Genomic DNA, 19570 nt, shown 5'->3' with positions numbered 1-19570 from the left:
CAAACAATCCCCAGGATCATAGCAAAGGCGATCTCAGGATTACAGCTGTACACCAGCCATAGAAGGCAGAAAGTCCAACTGGACAAAGCAGATTGCTCTAGGAGTGATTTTTTAAAAGATGAATGAAACTGATGGAATAATCGTTATGTCTGACCATTAGAGAAGATATTCAAACATATGGTAGAAATCTATGCAAAGTCAATTAACTAAAGGAAATAAAAATTAGTATATGGTAAGGATAATACATCAATCAGCTCTACACAGCAGTTACATAATCTCAATAATGTACACATATTTTTAGTGTAATCACAGTCAACAATGTAAACACTGAATTATGATGTAATTATGTTGGGAGGAGAAAAGGGGATAAAAAGGGAATATGCAATGCTGGGAAGCAGAAGAGGGACGCTTTATTTTGAGAATCAAAGAAACAATGCCTAAAATTTAAAATTCAAGTGAAAGCAATATAAGCCTGTCATTTGGAGATATGGTAATAAATAACAACAACAAAAAATAAATAGCTAAAAGAGTTGAAAGGGCTTGCCCTGGAGACAGAAAATGGAAGAAGTCAAAGTAGTGGCCTTTTTCCTTAGGAAAAAAAAATCTTACAGATCTATTCGATTTTTTAAAGCTGTGTACACCTGAAACTTTGATTAAAAGTAACAGAAAAACTAAAAATTAAAAAATACAAATCCAACACAGTGTCAGGCTCATAGAAATTCCATAATAAATGTTCATTTTTTTATTATTTTAATGACAAGACAAAGTTTTTCATATCACCATTACACTCATGCTAGGGGTGACAGTACTTCTATTATAAATGCTACTTGACCTTTATTTTAACTATGCTTGGCATAACTGGGCATGCTTAATAAAATAAAAAAAAAATACATAAAACATTCAATTTCTTTTTTTTACTAATCAAAGTACCTAATTTTATACAATTTGCACACTTTCAATGTTAGTAACAGAAACAATGAAATTATTTTACTTCTTGATACTTAAGAGTTTAACTCCAAGACATGCACTACAACCACATAATATATTTTTGTCATCAATATGATGGTCTTGGCATCTTATATATTATGTTCACACTTTAAATTAAGTACTACTTGCTAAAAACAAAAACAGGTAAAGACAACGAACAGACGGTTCACGTTAAGAGGAATACGAAAAGCCAATAACAACACTGACATATCAACCTTATTTGTAATGAAAGAAATACAAATTTTAAAAGTGACATATCACTTTTTATATTGGCAAAAATTAAATAAAAAAGAATACCTACAATTGACCAAGGAGTATTCTGGCGGGGGAGGGAGGTCACACACATATAGTACTAATTAGAGGGATAAATCATACAATTAAAGCCCTGTGAACCAGTCAAATCAATCATTCCACTTTTAGAAACTTTCTCAAGGACATAACTAAGCATGTACCTCAAAATGTACAAGGACATTCACTCTGCCACTGCTTGTAGTAATAAACTGCAGATAATCAAAATGTCTAACAGAAAAAAATGAGTAAATTATGGCAAACTTTTCTTATGGGAAGGCAGTGGGCTTCCAATTCCATTCTCCACACCTAGCTTAGCTTCTTTCTTTTCAACAGAGTCCACTTCTAACAGACTAAAAATGTCAGACATTGCCTTTCTCTGTAATCTGATCTAAGTCAATGGAAACTGAGGGGAAATCTTCTGGAGGCTTTTGTTAAAAGTCTTCTTCATGGATAAAACAAATGAGAGAAGAAATGGCCTTTTCTGTCTTTGAGATACAATTTTACAAAGATGTAAAACTGAAGTAATAGCAGCAGCTCTTGTGATTGAGAGGTGGATTAGCCTAAGGCAAAACAAACCAACTGAGGTCAAGGCAAAAAAAAGCGTGTCTTTAATGACACCCCTGAACCCTGTGTTATGTTAAACAATGTCCTAGGTTACTTAGGCCAATTACATTTGGACACTGTCACCTCTGGTCAAAAGCATCCTAACTTGTATTAGCTATACAACAGAGTATGTTAGAACCACAAAAAGTTATGTTAGATGTATATTTATGAACAGTAGATACGCAGTTAAAAAAAAATTTACAAAACAGTATGTTCCCATGTTTTTAAAAATCAAATAATGTTAATATGGATTCATTTGCCAAGAAAAAGGTCGGAGAAGATACTCAAGGTTTTAAGGGTAGTTATCTTTGAATGATAGCATTTAAATGTTTCCTTTTGCTTATGTGCATTTTCTATCTTTTTCTACAGTTAGCATGTATCACTTTAAGATTCCACCATCCTTCCTATCAATTGAATGCAATTTAGGAGAGAAAGAGGTAAACACGTATTCCAGTGAGCTATCTTGAACTGGAAGTCTGCTTTTTTTCTTTTTAATTGGAAAAGTTTCTGTTCTTTAAAAAAAACTTTTGTGAAATAAAATTTGATACTAAACAAGCATTCATTTTTCAGCGAATACGGAAGATTACAGTTTTCATTTCCCTTTGTTACTCAGGGAATCATCATGACTTTGTACCATTTCGTATTGGAATTTCTTCTGTGAAGCAAAAACAGTCCCAAAATGAAGGATCTTCAGGTGTCATGGGAACAGCAGATGATATTAAATCATTAAAGTTGAGAATAGTAAATTGCCTCTGGGTTGGTTTGGAATCATCCTGAGATGGAACCTAAAAGGGAAAAGCAGATTACCTTATTGTTATATTGCATGTTAGTCTTATGATGAATTTCATAATAATGAAAATAAGTAAGACAAACTTACATTTTAGTAGTATTAAATGACAACATAGTAGGATTCCTAGAACACTGTTTTTATTCCTTATATTAGTGTTGCCAATAAAAAAATCAAAAAAATATGAAATAGAAAACCTGATTCTTGAACTTTTTTATATAATAAAAACCTGTGGCATTTAACATGTAGATTTACTGGGCCCCACATTCAAAAAGTGTGATTCAGTACATATAAGTTAGAAGGGATCCCAAAATCTGTAATTTTAACAAGCAGTCAGGTTGTTTTCATAGAGGTGAGTGAGAAAGTGAACTTTTGTGAAATATTACTCTAAAAGGTGGGTCGGACAAAACTGCCATAACTATACAGAGATGTATACTTCTTTAGGAAATTATTTGTTCAATACTAAATTTAAACTGTATCTTACTCTCTGAGATAGAGTCCTTCTTCACAATTGAACCCAGTGTAGACCCTCTTTAATATTCCACACATTCTAGTATAAATTGTACTTGGGTTTTGTACAGCGCTTTTAACAAGGTCCAGTAGTTATTTTATATGACTGGTCTCCTAGCTATGTTGTGATATGAATATCTCAATTTTATGGATGGGGAATCTGAGGCTCAGGAAGAGCAAACAATTCAAACAATTTGTCCAAGCTCAAAACACAGGTTAAATGGTAGATGTGGGCCTGGAACCCAAGTTTGTGAACTGTACTCTAGTCTTCCCAATATGCCACTGTTGCCTAAATAGGCTCTATCCAGGGAAATAAAAAGTAAGTACTGAATGCGCACGTTTCAACAATTATAAAGCTCTATGAAAACAAAAGGTATTTTTGCAGGGAGTGTGAAGCTGAGATTTAAAAACAGAAGGACCAGTAACCTGGGTCAGAACATCTTCTGATAACAGGTGTCAATTTTAACATGCCATCCCTTTATAAGGAAGATAATCTATGGAGAATTCTTAATCCTTTGATTAATCTATCAAAGGTATGGTGTGTTGCCTGAGTTACTTTTGTGGAAGTAACGATGCATATGTATTGATCATGCTACATTCTTTCATGTTGATTTACTAAAAACAATGGCATGCATGTAGTTTTCATTAAAACATATCTGTTTTCCTTAAATAAATACTTCCGCAGAATCACAATTATATGCAAACTAACAGTCTTTGACCCTAAGGTTTTCCCCTGCTTGCTTACCAGATAATCGGATAAGAAAGTATAAAAACATTGTGGCTGAAGAATTGAAACTGATATTATGCCACAATATGCCACAAGGTCTCTTACATGTTTGACACTGTAACTTTGGGAATAACTTAGGATATTACTTTAAAAGGAGGAGTGGATTCAATTCCCAAGGTAATTCCATTATGCATCAACCTTCAACATGGTACTCTTACATTCAACACAACCCCAATTCACCAAGAAATAAACTACTATTAAGATGACTAAGAGAATCTTGAATGTCTATTGGAAATATAAGTAGTATGACAGTATTGCCACATTTTTTATTATTTTTGTTGTTGTAATACTTCAGCATATATGAATGTGAAGAAGTGGGTAACTTTTTTTTTTTTTTTTTTTTTGAGACAGAGTTTCGCTTGTTTCCCAGGCTGGAGTGCAATGGAGCGATCTCAGTGCACCGCAACCTCTGCCTCCCAGGTTCAAGCGACTCTCCTGCCTCAACCTCCTGAGTAGCTGGGATTATGGGTACCTGCCACTATGCCTGGGTAATTTTGTATTTTTAGTAGAGATGGGGTTTCTCCATGTTGGTCAGGCTGGTCTGGAACTCCTGACCTCAGGTGATCCACCTGCCTCAGCCTCTCAAGGTGCTGGGATTACAGGTGTGAGCCACTGCGCCCGACAGCTTTTTAAAAATGTTTCTACAAAATCCCTGGTGATCTTAGTATTTGCTAACAAAAAGTATTACTATATCTATAATCTCAAAACTCTCTAAACTGATATAAGGCAAATGACTATTTCCATCAATAAAGAGCAAACTTAACATTGATTCATGCTATTTAGGAAAAAGAGAAATCCGAAAATCTTACATCCTGATGTCTAGATCCATCGGGTTTCCTAAGAGCTACTGCAACAAAATGGTGCTCATCTATTTTGCTTTCCTGAAAGATAAAAGGTAAATAAATATAGATTATAAAATATGCAAACCTAGATGTAGTTTTATTTACATTTTCTAAATCTCATTCTCTCTCTCTCTATATATATATGTACACTCACTCATGCATATATATATTTCCCCATCTCTGCTAAACCACTTTAGAAGTTACATACATGCAGGCCCTTTACTCTTAAATACTTCAACATGTATTTCCTAGTAGGCACATTCTCTTACATAACCACATCAGTTAATAACTTCAGTAAGTTTAACATTGAAAGTATACTTTATTAGCTGTATTCCAAATTCTGTGAATTAATCCAAAAATGTCCTTTGTGGCATATCCCTCCTTCAGAACAGGAGCCCAGTAATGGGCAAGTAGGGACAAGTATCGCATTCAGTTGCCACGTCTTGTCAGCCTTTCTTTTGTTTTTTATGACATTAACATTTTAAAGTACCAATTCCCCCAAATCTGCTTTTTATTAATAAAATTTTGCTCGTTTGGGGCTTGTTTGATGTTTCTTAATAAGTGGATTTAGGTTATGCATTCTCAACCAGAATACTACATAGGTGGTGTGCCCTATCTAGAGGTACTTGATAGCTATCTGTCCTTCCCTGGTGAAGTTACTATGTATAATAAAGTACAAGGTTAAAAAAAAAAAAATCAGGTTGCAACATTGGTATGTAAGCATTTAGTTAACTACATACTATCACGTATGAAAAATCATGGTGGAAATTTATAGATAAAACATAACCAATATGCAATTTTCTATTTTCCCCTACATATGAGACAAAGGGGAAGGAGGCTTTAAAATGTAATATATATTGAGACAGTTACCAGAAAAAATTATGAACACTTAAAAGCTGAACAAACTTTTCACTGAAAAACCACTTTACTAAAGCATTCTTCCAGAAAATGTCGGAAGAAACTACAATTAGAAATAGTACTTAGGGAGCTTTCATTTTTTATCTTCTTCTTCCTATCTTCATACCTTCAGGTACCCAAATCAGCAAAAAGTGAAATTCAGTAAGGATAAATTTAATATATGTTTAAAGAGGAAAAATATAAGACTAAGTGTCAGAAGATTTACTATGTCAAAATTATCACAAAGTAAGTCTGCTATGTAGCCCTTTTCTGTTTTCTCTTTAAACAAACAAGAAAAAAGTAAGCGGAATGTACAAATTTAAAAATATCCAAAATAATTTTTCAGAAATCTAGCATGTAAGATATAGTTCTTATATGTATAGAATATTTCAGTAAATAAGAAGCATGCTTAATGTATAATTAGAGGTATATGTACACTAACAATTGATAGTTGGACATTAAAGAACGTTAACTAATGGATGTACTGTTTTGAACATTTCATTTTTTAAATTTTTTGTAGAGACAGTGTCTCAGCCTCCCAAAGTGTTGGGATGACAAGCATGAGCCACCACATCCAGTCCCTAGCAGTTTTTGACCCAGCTCTCCTTTTCAAAATGCTTTCTGTCCTTGGATACCAACACTACTCTCTTATACCATTTTGGTCATTCTTTATCAGTCTCCTCCACAAATCCGCCTTTGAATATTAGTATAGATGCTCCTCGACTCACAATGATGTTATATCCCAATAGACCCACTGTAAGAAAATATGGTTACATGGAAAATGCATTTAAGACACCTAGCCTACCAAACATCATAGCATAGCATAGCCTACCTTAATGTGCTCAGAATACTTACATCAGACTACAGTGGGCGAAATCATCTAACACAAAGCCTCATTTATAATAAAATGTTAGCCTCATTTATAATAAAATGTTGAATATCTCACTTAATTTATTGAATACTGTACTGAAAATGAGAAAAGGAACGGTTGTGTGGGTTCTGCAAATACGAATTCTACTGAATGCATTATCACTTTCATACTGTCATAGAGTCAAAAAAAGTTGAACCATCATAAATTGGGGACCATCTATATTCTCAGGGCTCTATCCTCGGCCTTACTTCTAACTTCTTGTGGCTTCAATTTGCACTTCTCTCTTCACAGATTCAATATATAGCTGCACCTTAGGTAATCTCATAGTTCCAACTTCAAATCCATGGTTTCAACTACCATTGACATAATGGTTATACTTATAACCATTATAATTTTTTTTCTCTAGCCCAGCCCTCCATTCCATTCACCTATTTGACATCTTCACTTAGACGTTTGGTATCTCAAACTTAACATCTCATTTATTTTCTAGTATTCTGTATCACAATAGATTATCTTCTAAGTCAGAGAACTGCTCTACAGCCCATTTGCTGGACACAAGCAGGACCAATCACAGTATAATGACCGGTCTGGAAATAAACAACTAGCCCAAGCTAGGTCAGGGAGTCCCTTCTCTAGGATTTTTGGACTTGGAACAGAAAGTGAGTTTACCAGTTTGTTTGGGGTTTTAAACTGTAAATTGTTGTAAACCGTAAACTGTTACATGCAACAACAGTATGTTACATGCAAGAGCTATGTTTTCTGTCATGTAGACCAGAGAGGCTGAGAAAGCTGGTGTATAGAATGAGAAACATAGGTGGGAGAAAACCAAAGCCAAAATGTAGAGAAAGGCAAAAGTAGGAGACAAAAAGAGCTCTGAATATTTCATCCCCTAATTCTAGCTAATACTGGGGACAGTTGCCGAATAACTCTAGTAACCTATAATACTGTTTTGGGGGGTTTTTGGGCTTGAATTAGTGTGTGTTGGCTTCTCTCACTAGCAACCAGGAACTGCTAGTGACAGAAACAAAACACAGTAAGAGACCAAAATACTTAACTTTATCAATACCTTGCAGGATCTACCAGCCTGATCTGGAATCTCTCTTAAATACCCTCATTATGGCCCAGCTAAAGAGGCTGCTTTTGGCTGTTCATACATGCAAAGCTCCTTTTCAGAGCCTCTTTTCTTTTTCCATTCTGAACTCACAATGACTCATCTTTCAAGTATTAGCATAAATGTTACATGCTCTCATAGTAGCACTGATTTCACTTTCAGAGCAGCAGGACTGGATTCAGTTGCATCCAAATTCAGTGACTAGCCTACCCAAATCAATCATACATACACGCATAAAAAAATAGAAATTCTTAGTTATAACAATTCTAATAAATTTCTTACCTCAAATGCCCATTCTTTTTCTTCCTCTCCATCCAGGAATAAACGTGTTTCTTTATAAACTTGGCCTATATCCAAGTTTAATGGAGATAGATCAAATTCAAGCCGCTGCAATTCAAATCCTAGTCCAACACCAATGGCTTTTATGAAGCTTTCTTTAAGTGCCTAAGATACAGAAAGACATTTTCTCTTAGAATTCAGTAGACAAAAATTTTTCATAGAATCTACAGGCCCAACAGATAGGGAGTTTCAATGCTATGCTACATTACAGCTATATGGCTATAAGCTTTTTTTAAAAAAACCCTTACAGCATGAAAACAAACCATCCACATGATTTTAGGGCAAATCATTTAAGCTCTCTGTGCCTGTATCCCCTTGTATGCAACCTGCAATCATGATAACAATACCTTCCTCATAGGGATGTCATGTATATTAAACTAACTAACTTATAAAGAGCTTGAAGTAATGTCTTCTGGCATGTAGTAATATATATATCAGTGTTTGTTACATAAGACCTCATGTGTATTAGTTCCTTTATGACAGAAAACATTATTTACAAATCGTAATGTTTTGTTTCAGCTTTAAGTAAGTACTTTCTAACTGAGCATTACATATGGGTTAAATTTTCTTAAAATGAAATATCATTATAATGTAATATATGCATAAAAACCATAACATTCTCAAGCAATCACCCATTTCCTTCAAGCACTGTTTGGACACTACTGGGTAACCAAGGACTCTGATTTTAAATGAAGATAATGGAATCATTATAGACTTTTGCTTTCAAAATTAGAATTATACCCAATTCCTATAAAACATATCCAGCTGAGTCCATTCATCCTTAAAGCTTCTGATTGTTTCCCATTCTTTGTTGGTAAACTTCCGTTTCATAATATGAAAGAATTCTGGAATTGAACCACGACCTGTCAGTTAAGGAAACAAAAATTAATAAAAAGTTGCTCTATTACTAAAACTGTTCAAGACAGCACCCCCCAAAGATCTAAAGGGCAACCATTCTTTTGAATACATTTAAAATCATCCTAAACAAAATCTCAACAAGTCAAAACAACTTGAAAATTAAAACAGTAAACACACTATGACAGGCAGTGGTTAGCCCAGAAATATAAGAGCAGTTTAACAAGAATTGGTGATATTCTATAAATTATTACTTAAGCAGGAAAACCATATGGTTGCATCAATATATGCCCCAAAAAGTTTTGATACAATTTAGCAGCCAAAGCTGTTATAAATTTTAAATAACAGGAAATGTCTTATATAAAAGGGTATTTATTAGAAGCCCAATTAAAATACTCCTAAAGTAGAACCATATTATTCTAAAGTTTTATTTTGTTATGTGACAGAGAAAAAAAGGGAATAATGCTTTTACTACAATTTTTGGAAAATTAGCAGAAAGCTGAAAACTGTTCTTTTATTCTACATTATTGCCATGGCTAAAAAATTAATACTTACCTTCTTTAAAATGTTTTCCAACTTGTTTTCTAATATGAGTTCTTCAAATAAAAAGATTTTCATTATTCTTTCATGGTTGCAGTTGCAAAATAAGTTCATTTAAAAAAACTTGAAACATATCTTTAGTGCCACTATTTCATAGATAACAAAATATTACATAGCATTCAAAAAATAAATGACAAAAGATACAACCCAAAGGATCTCATTCCCAGAACTAAGGGGTAAAATACATGTTAAAATTCATGGTAGGCCTCTGGTATTGAATTTTCCCAAACATTAAAATTATGTGTTTGTGTGTCCTTACCACCAAGCACAAACTTTCTACCATTATTCATTTTATATAAATATGCATAAAATGTATAAATATTTACACAAATATGTATTCAACTAATATTAAAAACAAATTGATCACTGTTCTTGCCTTTTATACTTACAGCCTAATGGGCCTATCAGAGGTAGGTGAACCACAAACATTTACTAAGTGCATACACGAAAGTTAACTATTATATGGTAAATTACTTCCTAAATATTCAACTGCCCTGTATCCTTAGTTCATTATTACATTACTTTCCAGAAAACCTTTTGAAGGTAATCCCTTTGAGGATTCTGTTAATGTGGGCTTACTCAAATTCTCACTTCTAAAATAACCAACTCCAAAATTTGACGTTCTTAAATGATTAACACAATTCTTAAAGAGATAGCTGATACAACACTCTCTATGGGCATTTCTTATGTAAATAAATATGTGGAGAAAAAAGATGTTGAAGATGTTGAACGTCCCCTTCTTAATACTTCGCTGGCCTTTAATCACTAATTCTCTCTATGATAATTCAACAGTTAGAATTCCACTAAAAGCATACAAGTGCTAGGTACCATGAACCACATGATGAGCAAAACAGACATGGTCCTTATCTTCATAGAGAGTTTACAGTTTCTCCTGCAGTAAACAAATACCTTTCCCACATTCATCTCAAGGGTAAAATATATTAAAAATTGGTTCTCTCACGAAATATTTATGACTCTCCCAGTACCCCCGCTTCAAGAGTCAAAATACTCCTCTTAGTTCATCAGGAAGTATTTCTGCTCATCTTGTTGCTGATATGTGGTACTATGGATCAAAATAAAGATCCTCATTCATTTTCAGGCACTGAGATATTAAATTGAGATCTTAAGAGTTCAATGGCAAGAAATTCTTACCCCTTTTGGGGCCATGGATCCCTTTGATTGTTTGGTGTTTACTCCTCAACACCTTCCTGAGACTAACATTAATAGAAGCCCCTCAATAAAAACTGTTTTGTTCAATGCATCAATAGTACATACTGGCTTGATAAATAACATCTTAAAGAACACCTTAAAGAAAGTAAAGACAGAAAGCTTCTGAAGTAACTAAAGTAAATCTGGAAATTTTAAACATTGGGGAAACTATATCTACAAAAATCATAAACTGTTTCCTGTTGAATGGATTTTGGCACAAACAGCATATGTAACAATAATGGGAGGAACAAACTATCTTTGGTTTGGAAGACTGCATTATATATTTTGAGTGAAACTGTAGTTGTAACAGATTAATGTCCAAAAAATCTGCATTTAAAAAGATACGCATTTTGTCATCTATAGTGTCATTTTGCTTGCTGCTTTCTTCAAATTTTATTTTTATAATCTCCAAGAAGCCTTCTGATTTTTAACTAAATAAGATGGGGCAATCAAGCAAAAAAATTTAAATAAGCATGCTATTAAAAAACTGATTAACATAAAAGGCAATCAATCTGGCACAATCACTAGAAAGCAATCACATAACTCATTATGTTCAGTCAAGAAATACCGATATGAGTGCATTTTCATATACTTTAGAGCATCTTATTTAGTCCACAAAATAAAAATTTGACAGCAATAGGAAAAGGTGAGTTTGTAAATATTCGGCCAAAGCACAGCAGCGCCACACTGTGGCATTATGGTAGATATACAGTGGGCAAATACTCTGTTAAGTGTTAAATACAGTTTACCTCAGAAACTGGAATAAAGAAAAATCGGTAGGAAGAACAGTGAATTTGTCCCTTAAGGTATTTGAAGACAGCACAATTACTGGACATACATGTTGGCAAGTTCTAATACTACCATTACATACACAGAGAATCATCAATCAAGCTGAGAAAAACCTGATCCTCCATGTTACAGCTTGATCATTAAGGAGAGCAGTGTTAGATATTGTATTGTGCAATGATTAGCTAATTAAGACCACGCAGAAACTAATGTTTTATTTTAAACACAGTAGTAACATACAACAAAATCATTTAGGTCTAATGCCTTGAGCAACTATTGCTGGCCTATAAAAAAAAATTCTAGTAGTACCAGAACCTCAGGGCCTACCTATATTAATCCCTCTCCAAAACAAGGTCACCAATATGTATACATAAATATGTATATATAACAGTACCTCAGCATTTAGGAAAATGGGCTGGTCATTTTTGAGGCACATGGAAGGGAGTTAAGCAATGCCCAACTATGTGCTTGCTTCAAAGTACCAAAATCTAGCCTTAGATAACAAATCATATTAGAAATTCCAATAGTTTCACTTTCTAAGCACTGAACTGTATATAATAGAATTATATATAATTTTGTTTCTAGGAGAAGTGCCAGTCTTCTAAGATATGAGTTAGTATGTATACGCCGTAATGCTTCACTTATCAGCTCATTTGTCCAGGAACTTATCCAGACACAAACCTAGAATAACACAAAAATATCTGAGCTGCCAATATAGGTTTCACAAACTACATGCACAAAGCCTCTTGCATGTTACTATCAAAGGATGTATTTATATTTAAGCCCTCAATTCGTGAAGTACAGCAGAAAAAGCACTAGAGTGAAATACAACCACCTAGGTTTGAGACTCACCATTTAGGCAGTCCTAAACTTCAGTTGCTCTTACACTGTTTACCAACACATATAGTTATTAACACACAGAGGCAAGAAACAGGCTGATAGAGCTAGAACTACTGGGCTGCGAATGTTATCCGTTTAGGAAGAACTCCAGAGAATGAAGACGACAACCAAGAGGACAGAGCAAGAAGCCTTTTTATTTTTGGGCTTTGAAACCTAATGAATTTACTCTGCTGGGTTTGGAATATGTTTGAGAACCATGATCCCTTTTTACTTCAAACTTCTTTTTGGAATGCGAATGTCTATCCTATGCCTCTCCTACCATTGTATTTTAGAAGACTTGTTTTCTGCTTTCACAAGTCCACCCATGGAGAGGAATTTTGCCCCAAGAAGGATCATACTCCAGTTTCACACACAGCTGATTTAGATGATTGAGATGATGAGATTTTGCCACTTTTTTGGTTGATGATATTAACACTTACATGAGATTTAGAGTTAATGCTGGAATGGGCTGAGAATTGCTGATGCTGGGATGGGGTGAATTTACTTTGTATGTTAGATGGATATAAATTTTGCAGGGGGCCAGAGAATGGACTCTACTGGGTTGAAGGGTGTCTCCTGAAATTCATGTCCACCCAGAACCTTAGAATGTGACCTTATTTGGAAATAGAGTCTTTATAGATGTAATCAAGTTAAGATCAGGTCATACCTAATTAAAGTGAGCCCTGAATCCAATGCCTGGTGTCCTTACAAGAAGAGACAGACACAGAGAGGAAACAGAAAAAAGTCATTTGAAGGTGAAGGCAAAAATTGGAGTGATGCAACTGCAAGCCAGGGACTGCTAGGAATGAGCAGAAACTAGGAAGAAGCAAGGAAGGATTCTTTCTTGGAACCTTTAGAGAGACCATGGCCCTGCTGACACCTTAACTCCCAGCCTTCCCGAACCTAAAGAGCCTTCTGTCACTTGAAGACACCATGTTTGAGGTACTTTGTTAGGCAGCCTGAAGAAACTAATACACACATAGATACAATTTAAACTATACATAAGCACACACATTCACGTAGGAGCTTTAATTTTATGTCCCTGGAGTCAAATTTTCAGATGCTGGTTCATCACTTCTGAGCTACAGATTGAGTATCCCTAATCTGAAAATCTGAAATCCAAAATGCTATAAAACTCCAAGCTTTTTGAGCATCAAAATTATACTCAAAGGAAAAACTCAGGGGAGCACCGTGGATTTCCCGCTAGGGATATACTCAACCTGTAGGTTATTTATTTAACATTTACTTAACATCTCTATGGCTGTTTCTCAAATTGTAAAATAGGGACAAAGAATTGGGCAGATTAAGAATAAACATGTAAAACGCCTGGAACTATCAAGTATCTAATAAATATTAGCTCTGAGGCTGCTGTGAAAGTCATTGTTAAATGTGTATCTTCTTTTGTCAACTGTTTTTATGAAGTCCTTCCTATATTCATCAAGTAGGGCTTAAGTGGTTTTCCCATTGATATTTAGAGGGGCATTTCACATCTTAACAACATTAACCTTTGTCTGTCAAATTTGCCACAAATATATTCTTTTTTTTTTTTGAGACGGAGTCTCGCTCTGTCACCCAGGCTGGAGTGCAGTGGCCGGATCTCAGCTCACTGCAAGCTCCGCCTCCCGGGTTCCCGCCATTCTCCTGCCTCAGCCTCCGGAGTAGCTGGGACTACAGGCGCCCGCCACCTTGCCCGGCTAGCTTTTTGTAATTTTTAGTAGAGACGGGGTTTCACCGTGTTCGCCAGGATGGTCTCGATCTCCTGACCTCGCGATCCGCCCGTCTCGGCCTCCCAAAGTGCTGGGATTACAGGCTTGAGCCACCGCGCCCGTCCCCCCACAAATATATTCTCTGGTTTGTGAAAGATGATTTAATATGAAATCATATCTGTTGACTTTGTGGTTTCCTTTTACCATTTTAAGCTTCAAAAGCCATCTTTCAGAAGTTTGCTCAAATATACAATTACACTGTGTTCTAGTAAGTGTTAATAAAACTTTAATTTTGTTAGAGTTGAGGCAATGACTTTCTGATATCACTCATAAAAAATGGTAAATGGGCTATAAATTTTCTTTTTGTTAGTTCTGTAAATTACATCCAATACAGAGTTTCCCAAACATTAATATGCCTAACAATCAACTGGGAATATTGTTTAAATACAGAAAGCCGGCCAGCCACGATGGCTCACGCCTGTAATCCCAGCACTTTGGGAGGCTGAAGTGGGCAGATCACCTGAGGTCAGGAGTTCGAGACTAGCCTGGACAACGTGCTGAAACCTCGTCTCTACTAAAAATACAAAAATTAGCCGGGTATGGTGCAGGTGCCTATAATCCCAGCTACTCGGGAGGCTGAGGCAAGAGAATCACTTGAATCCAGGAGGCGGAGGTTGCAGTGAGCTGAGATTGCACCACTGCACTCCAGCCTGGACAACAAAGAGTGAAACTCTGTCTCAAAAAAAAAATAGAAACCCTGTTGTATCCTCAGAAATCGTGGCTCCCACAGGTCTGCAGTGGTTTCAAGGAATCTGTATTTTTAATGACCACCCTAGCTGATTTTGATACCCTGATCAAAATTTTAAAATAACATGCTATGGTCCTATTACTATGATAGAAAATAAATCTAGGACTAAACGTACTCTAGTTTCAAGATAAATTATTTTATTATTTGGATACTAGCAGGACTGTTGCATTTTCCAGAAAATTTAATTCTGATATTCTATGTATGATTTCTTCTCTATTGTAGTACAATATATATAATTTCACCCATTTTTAAGTATACAGTTCAGTGGTATACAGTACACTCATACTGTTGTACAATCATCACTACTACCTGTCTCCAGAATTTTTTATTCTTTTTTAAACTGGAATTAAATCTGTCTAATCCCAAATCTTGTTTGTTTCTTATCTATTTAATCTGTCATCTCCTTCAATAATATATATTTTCATAAACCAAATCTCTATGTTCAGTCCTATCTCCTTATTCATTCCCTTTCATTCTGGAAGTGTTTCTCAGATTTATCCTATATATCATCAATTCAATTTTCTGTAAAAGCTAGTCTATTTACAGGTTCCTATACAGATTCTTTCAGTACTGACGTTTGCGAGAAAGGAGGATTAAAGGTTTTGCAGGGGACAGAGTTGTATGTTTTTAACTTGAATTTAGTAATAAGGACAATTTTTTCTTAAAATTAAAAAGGTTCATGGAGAATTTTTATCTCAGAGAAAAACATTTCTTCTAAGTCCTTTAGCTTTTGAAATTTTCTCATAACTTCGTAAGTTTTAAAAAATTATTTTACATAGTTGGTTTGTTTTTAAAGGGACTGAGAGGCATTTGTTTTAAAAAAATAAGATTCTGGCAGAGGGCAGGGCTCACGCCTGTAATCCCAGCACTTTGGGAGGCTGAGGCGGGCGGACCACGAGGTCGGGAGATCGAGACCATCCTGGCTAACACGGTGGAACCCCGTCTCTACTAAAAATACAAAAAATTAGCTGGGCGTCGTGGTGGGCACCTGTACTCCCAGCTGCTTGGGAGGCTGAGGCAGAAAAGTGGCGTGAACCCGGAAGGCAGAGCTTGTAGTGAGCCGAGGGCCGCTGAACTCCAGCCTGGGCAACAGAGCCAGACTCCGTCTCAAAAAAAAAAAAGATTCTGCTACATATATTTTTCTGTGATGTGATATTGGCCGGGCACACTGGCTCACGCCTGTAATCCTAACACTTAGGAGGCTGAGGCAGGCAGATCACTTGAGCCCAGGAGTTCAAGACCAGCCTAGGCAACATGGAGAAACCCTGTCTCTATTATGATATTAAATATATATATACATATACATTCTAAGTCCCTTCAGGTTCATATAGACCTAACTAATTCTTTTATTACAGCTAATAATTATCTGTAGAATGCATCCACCATTAATTTATTTAACCAATTTCTATTAGTAGCTTCAGGTTTTGTTGTTATTCATAAATATTTTGGATAGAGTACCACAAACAAGATTGCTAAATCAAAGACTATGTATATTTTCAATTTTAACATTATTTTCCAAAAAGCCTGTAGCAATTTCTAGTGCTTCTATCCATATGATTGTTCTTTTTCGACATTTTCACAAGCTCCACGTGTGTTTTTCCTATTTTCTGCAAATCTGATGGGCATCTCATTGTTACTTTAATTTGTATTACTCATCATTAAGGTAATAGCTTATTGACTACTTGAATTTGTTCTTCTGTAAGGTGCCTATTAATATTTTTTAATCACTTCATAGAAGCTCTTTATATATTATGTATATTGACACTTTACCAAATTTGTTATAAGAATTTTCCTTATTCTATTATTTATCTTTTGTATTTGGTTATATTTTTGGAATATAATTTTTTAAAATTTAAATATCGATTCTTTCTTTGATAAATTCTGAACTCTGTCTTGTTTGAAAAGAATTCAGAAAAAGATTTACTGCAGCTCGACCTATTTTGTCCTAAAATTATAATTTTTTTTTTTTACTTTTAAACTCCTAATTTCTCCAAATTGGTGTATATAGTATGTTTTACATCCACATGACTAACCAATTCTACCAGCACCATTTAATAAATAATCTTTTATTCACTGAATTGAAATATGTATATATCCTGGGGTCTAAGATTTAACTCTTCTAGTTGTCTATTCTTTCACTAGTACCATGCTCTTTTTAGTTTACAATGCCTAACACAAGTTTTTGAAACTGGTAAGGCAGGACCCTTACTATATTTTTCATATTCCTAGTCATCAGTTCTTCCATAACAACTTTAAATGTATGTAACCCAGTTTCACAGAATTTTTCATATTTTGGTATCTGCAAATCCTTTTAATAGGAATCAACAAAATCTCATACTGAGGTCATATACTGTAGAGAGCAGTGGTTAAATATATGAACTTTTACTTTTTAGTTAAGTCAACTTGGACAAATGTCTTAACCTTTTATATAAAATAACAGTAGTACTTACGCACTAGTCTTATGAAGATGAAATAATACCTATTAGGCATCTAACATAGTGTCACACACTTGTAGGAATTGCTCAGTAAATACTAGTTACACAATCAAATCATACTGACAATGGAAAAAGACCCACCTGTAACTGGGAAGGGGGAAAACTCCTTGAGGGTGGAGACTTGGTTTTCCAGTAAGGAATTCAGAGTACAAAGTGACGTGTGACTTTCTAAAACTACTTAAAGGTTTTAAATCCCAAGTGCATTTAAAAAAAAAAAATTCAGCAAAATTTATTTTGAAAATGTAAAGATGAACATGTAAAACCATAGGGGGAAAATTCTAGCCCTTTCCCAAATTTCAATCATAATTTTTATGTATTTGGTCTATCTTATTTTGCCTTACTTTGTAAACATGGTCATAAAACTAAACAAATCAAAAGTTACCCTTTATGCTCAGCACTTCAAACACCTTTAATGGCAGAAAAAATTAGAAAACGAAGGGAAAACCTTCATTTAAATTAAGATGAAGACCAGGAGAACACTATTCTTCCTAAGAGTAAGAATGTACTGCCCTGGCATATAGTAGGCTATATACTAGATACATTCTCTCCTGCATGGCCACAGCCAACAGTGGGAGAACAGGTAAAGGGAGGGAAATGAGCTGCACTCAGTAGAAACGGTTAATGCACCATGAAAGAAAAAGATTCTCTAAGTTCCTACAGGATTCTTACCTATAGAACAAGACGGAGTAATGGAATTGACTCTTTCAATGCACTAATGATAACCTCCAAAGCCAACTCTATGTTTAGAGCTGACAATCTAGTAGTGATGCTTAGTACGAAACACATACTTTCCTTGCTGCTATCCTAAGTTTTGACTACCATCATTTAGCAAGACTCTTAGGAAAAATCCCTTGCTCAATCTCCTCACTTACCACAATAAGTATAGCAATTCAAAGAATCTCCAATGAAGCAAATCAGTGTCTACTTCCCATCCTCATTAAGAAATCATGCTGTGTCCATTCATGCTTCAGAAATGAGTGGCATGGTAACAATACTAGTGACAACTGGAAAATCTCTCTTCTTTTCTGTGTTACTGGACATAGCAATAGCTTTTTCACAACAAAATAAAGGAAAAGGCCTAGACATTGTGATTAGTCAAATAAGATCAACTGAAAAAAAAAGATTGTGGAGGGAGGTCTAATAAAACATAATTAACAGGAAAACTAAATCTGAAATTTTTGCTCAACGGTCTTTCCATCATTTATTAAAAGCTTCAGTTATTAATTACTTGTTTATCCAGCACTGACCATAGCCAACACTGCCCATCAAGTTAACTGGTAATAAAATTTGTTTCTCAGAGGTATCATTTCCAAGCAGATAACAACCCACTGGGCCAATTTATTACCGTGTAGTTGTGCTGACTGCACTGTAAAAAACAATGGCCTTTCCATTTCTGATTTTAGAAAAAGTTCCTATAATGACAGCAGAAAGCTGTAAGAATATATGGGCTAATTCCCACACTAAGAATCTTCTATGGCAGCAATTTTTTTAGAGTAAGCCACCTATATCCCTGTTGAATACCAAATCCTTTCCTAAGAAAAATGCACATGTACACATCATACAAAACGTAGCAAACAATTTCAGGAGGTTAAACAAAATTCCTCCTTATCTAGGGAATCAGATCAACAATCTGTTACAAGGTTTCCAAAATCACTAGTAGGGCCTTGTTCTGAGCAAACCTGAGAATAGAGTTATATTGGAAAGGTTTATGAGTAGGTAAGAGAAAGAGTAGCTAGGAAAATGCAAGGTAAGGACAATAAATAAGCAAAAGGGAGAAGAGATTCACAGCTACACTGAAGCCTACAACAGCATAGTGTTTATTCATTCATTTGACAAATATTTTACTATTATATACTAGGCAAGGTACTAAGAGATGTGATAGTGATTAAACTCTGATGTAGCTAACATGGTGCTTGCTCTCACACAGCTTTTAAGTACCAGGAAAAGATAATCAACCATCCTGATGAATAATCAACTGAGACACATTACTGGAATAAGGAAAATGTATTTTATGAGAGCCTACAACAAAAGAACCTAGCTTAGATTGAAGGCTCACAAAGCTTCCCTAAAGTAAGTTAAGGTGAAATCTAACAAGTAAATAGGAGTTATCTATGCAGAAATGGGAGTGAGAGAAAATTAATACAAGCCTTACAGACTGAGAGAGCCACATATTCAAACCACATGTGGTGCAGGCAGTATGGAGATTA

General features: G+C 35.0%; 1 protein-coding gene across 1 annotated transcript in view; it reads right to left on the bottom strand.

The window, feature by feature from the left end:
• Positions 1 to 715: 715 nt before the first annotated feature.
• AASDHPPT (aminoadipate-semialdehyde dehydrogenase-phosphopantetheinyl transferase) overlaps positions 716 to 19570 on the bottom strand; it is a 22092-nt gene continuing 3237 nt past the window's right edge. The window contains exons 3-6 of the mRNA XM_011926656.1: positions 8767 to 8888; positions 7969 to 8130; positions 4775 to 4846; positions 716 to 2666 (exon numbers count right to left, since the gene is read on the bottom strand). Of these exons, the coding sequence (XP_011782046.1) occupies positions 2502 to 2666; positions 4775 to 4846; positions 7969 to 8130; positions 8767 to 8888 (521 nt within the window). The 3' untranslated portion in view covers positions 716 to 2501. The remainder of the gene's footprint in view (positions 2667 to 4774; positions 4847 to 7968; positions 8131 to 8766; positions 8889 to 19570) is intronic.

This window comes from Colobus angolensis, unplaced genomic scaffold (assembly GCF_000951035.1).
Source record: "Colobus angolensis palliatus isolate OR3802 unplaced genomic scaffold, Cang.pa_1.0 Scaffold7, whole genome shotgun sequence".
Classification (NCBI taxonomy): domain Eukaryota; kingdom Metazoa; phylum Chordata; class Mammalia; order Primates; family Cercopithecidae; genus Colobus; species Colobus angolensis.
Note: the sequence above shows the minus strand (reverse complement) of the source record. Positions and strands in the feature narration are given on the sequence as shown.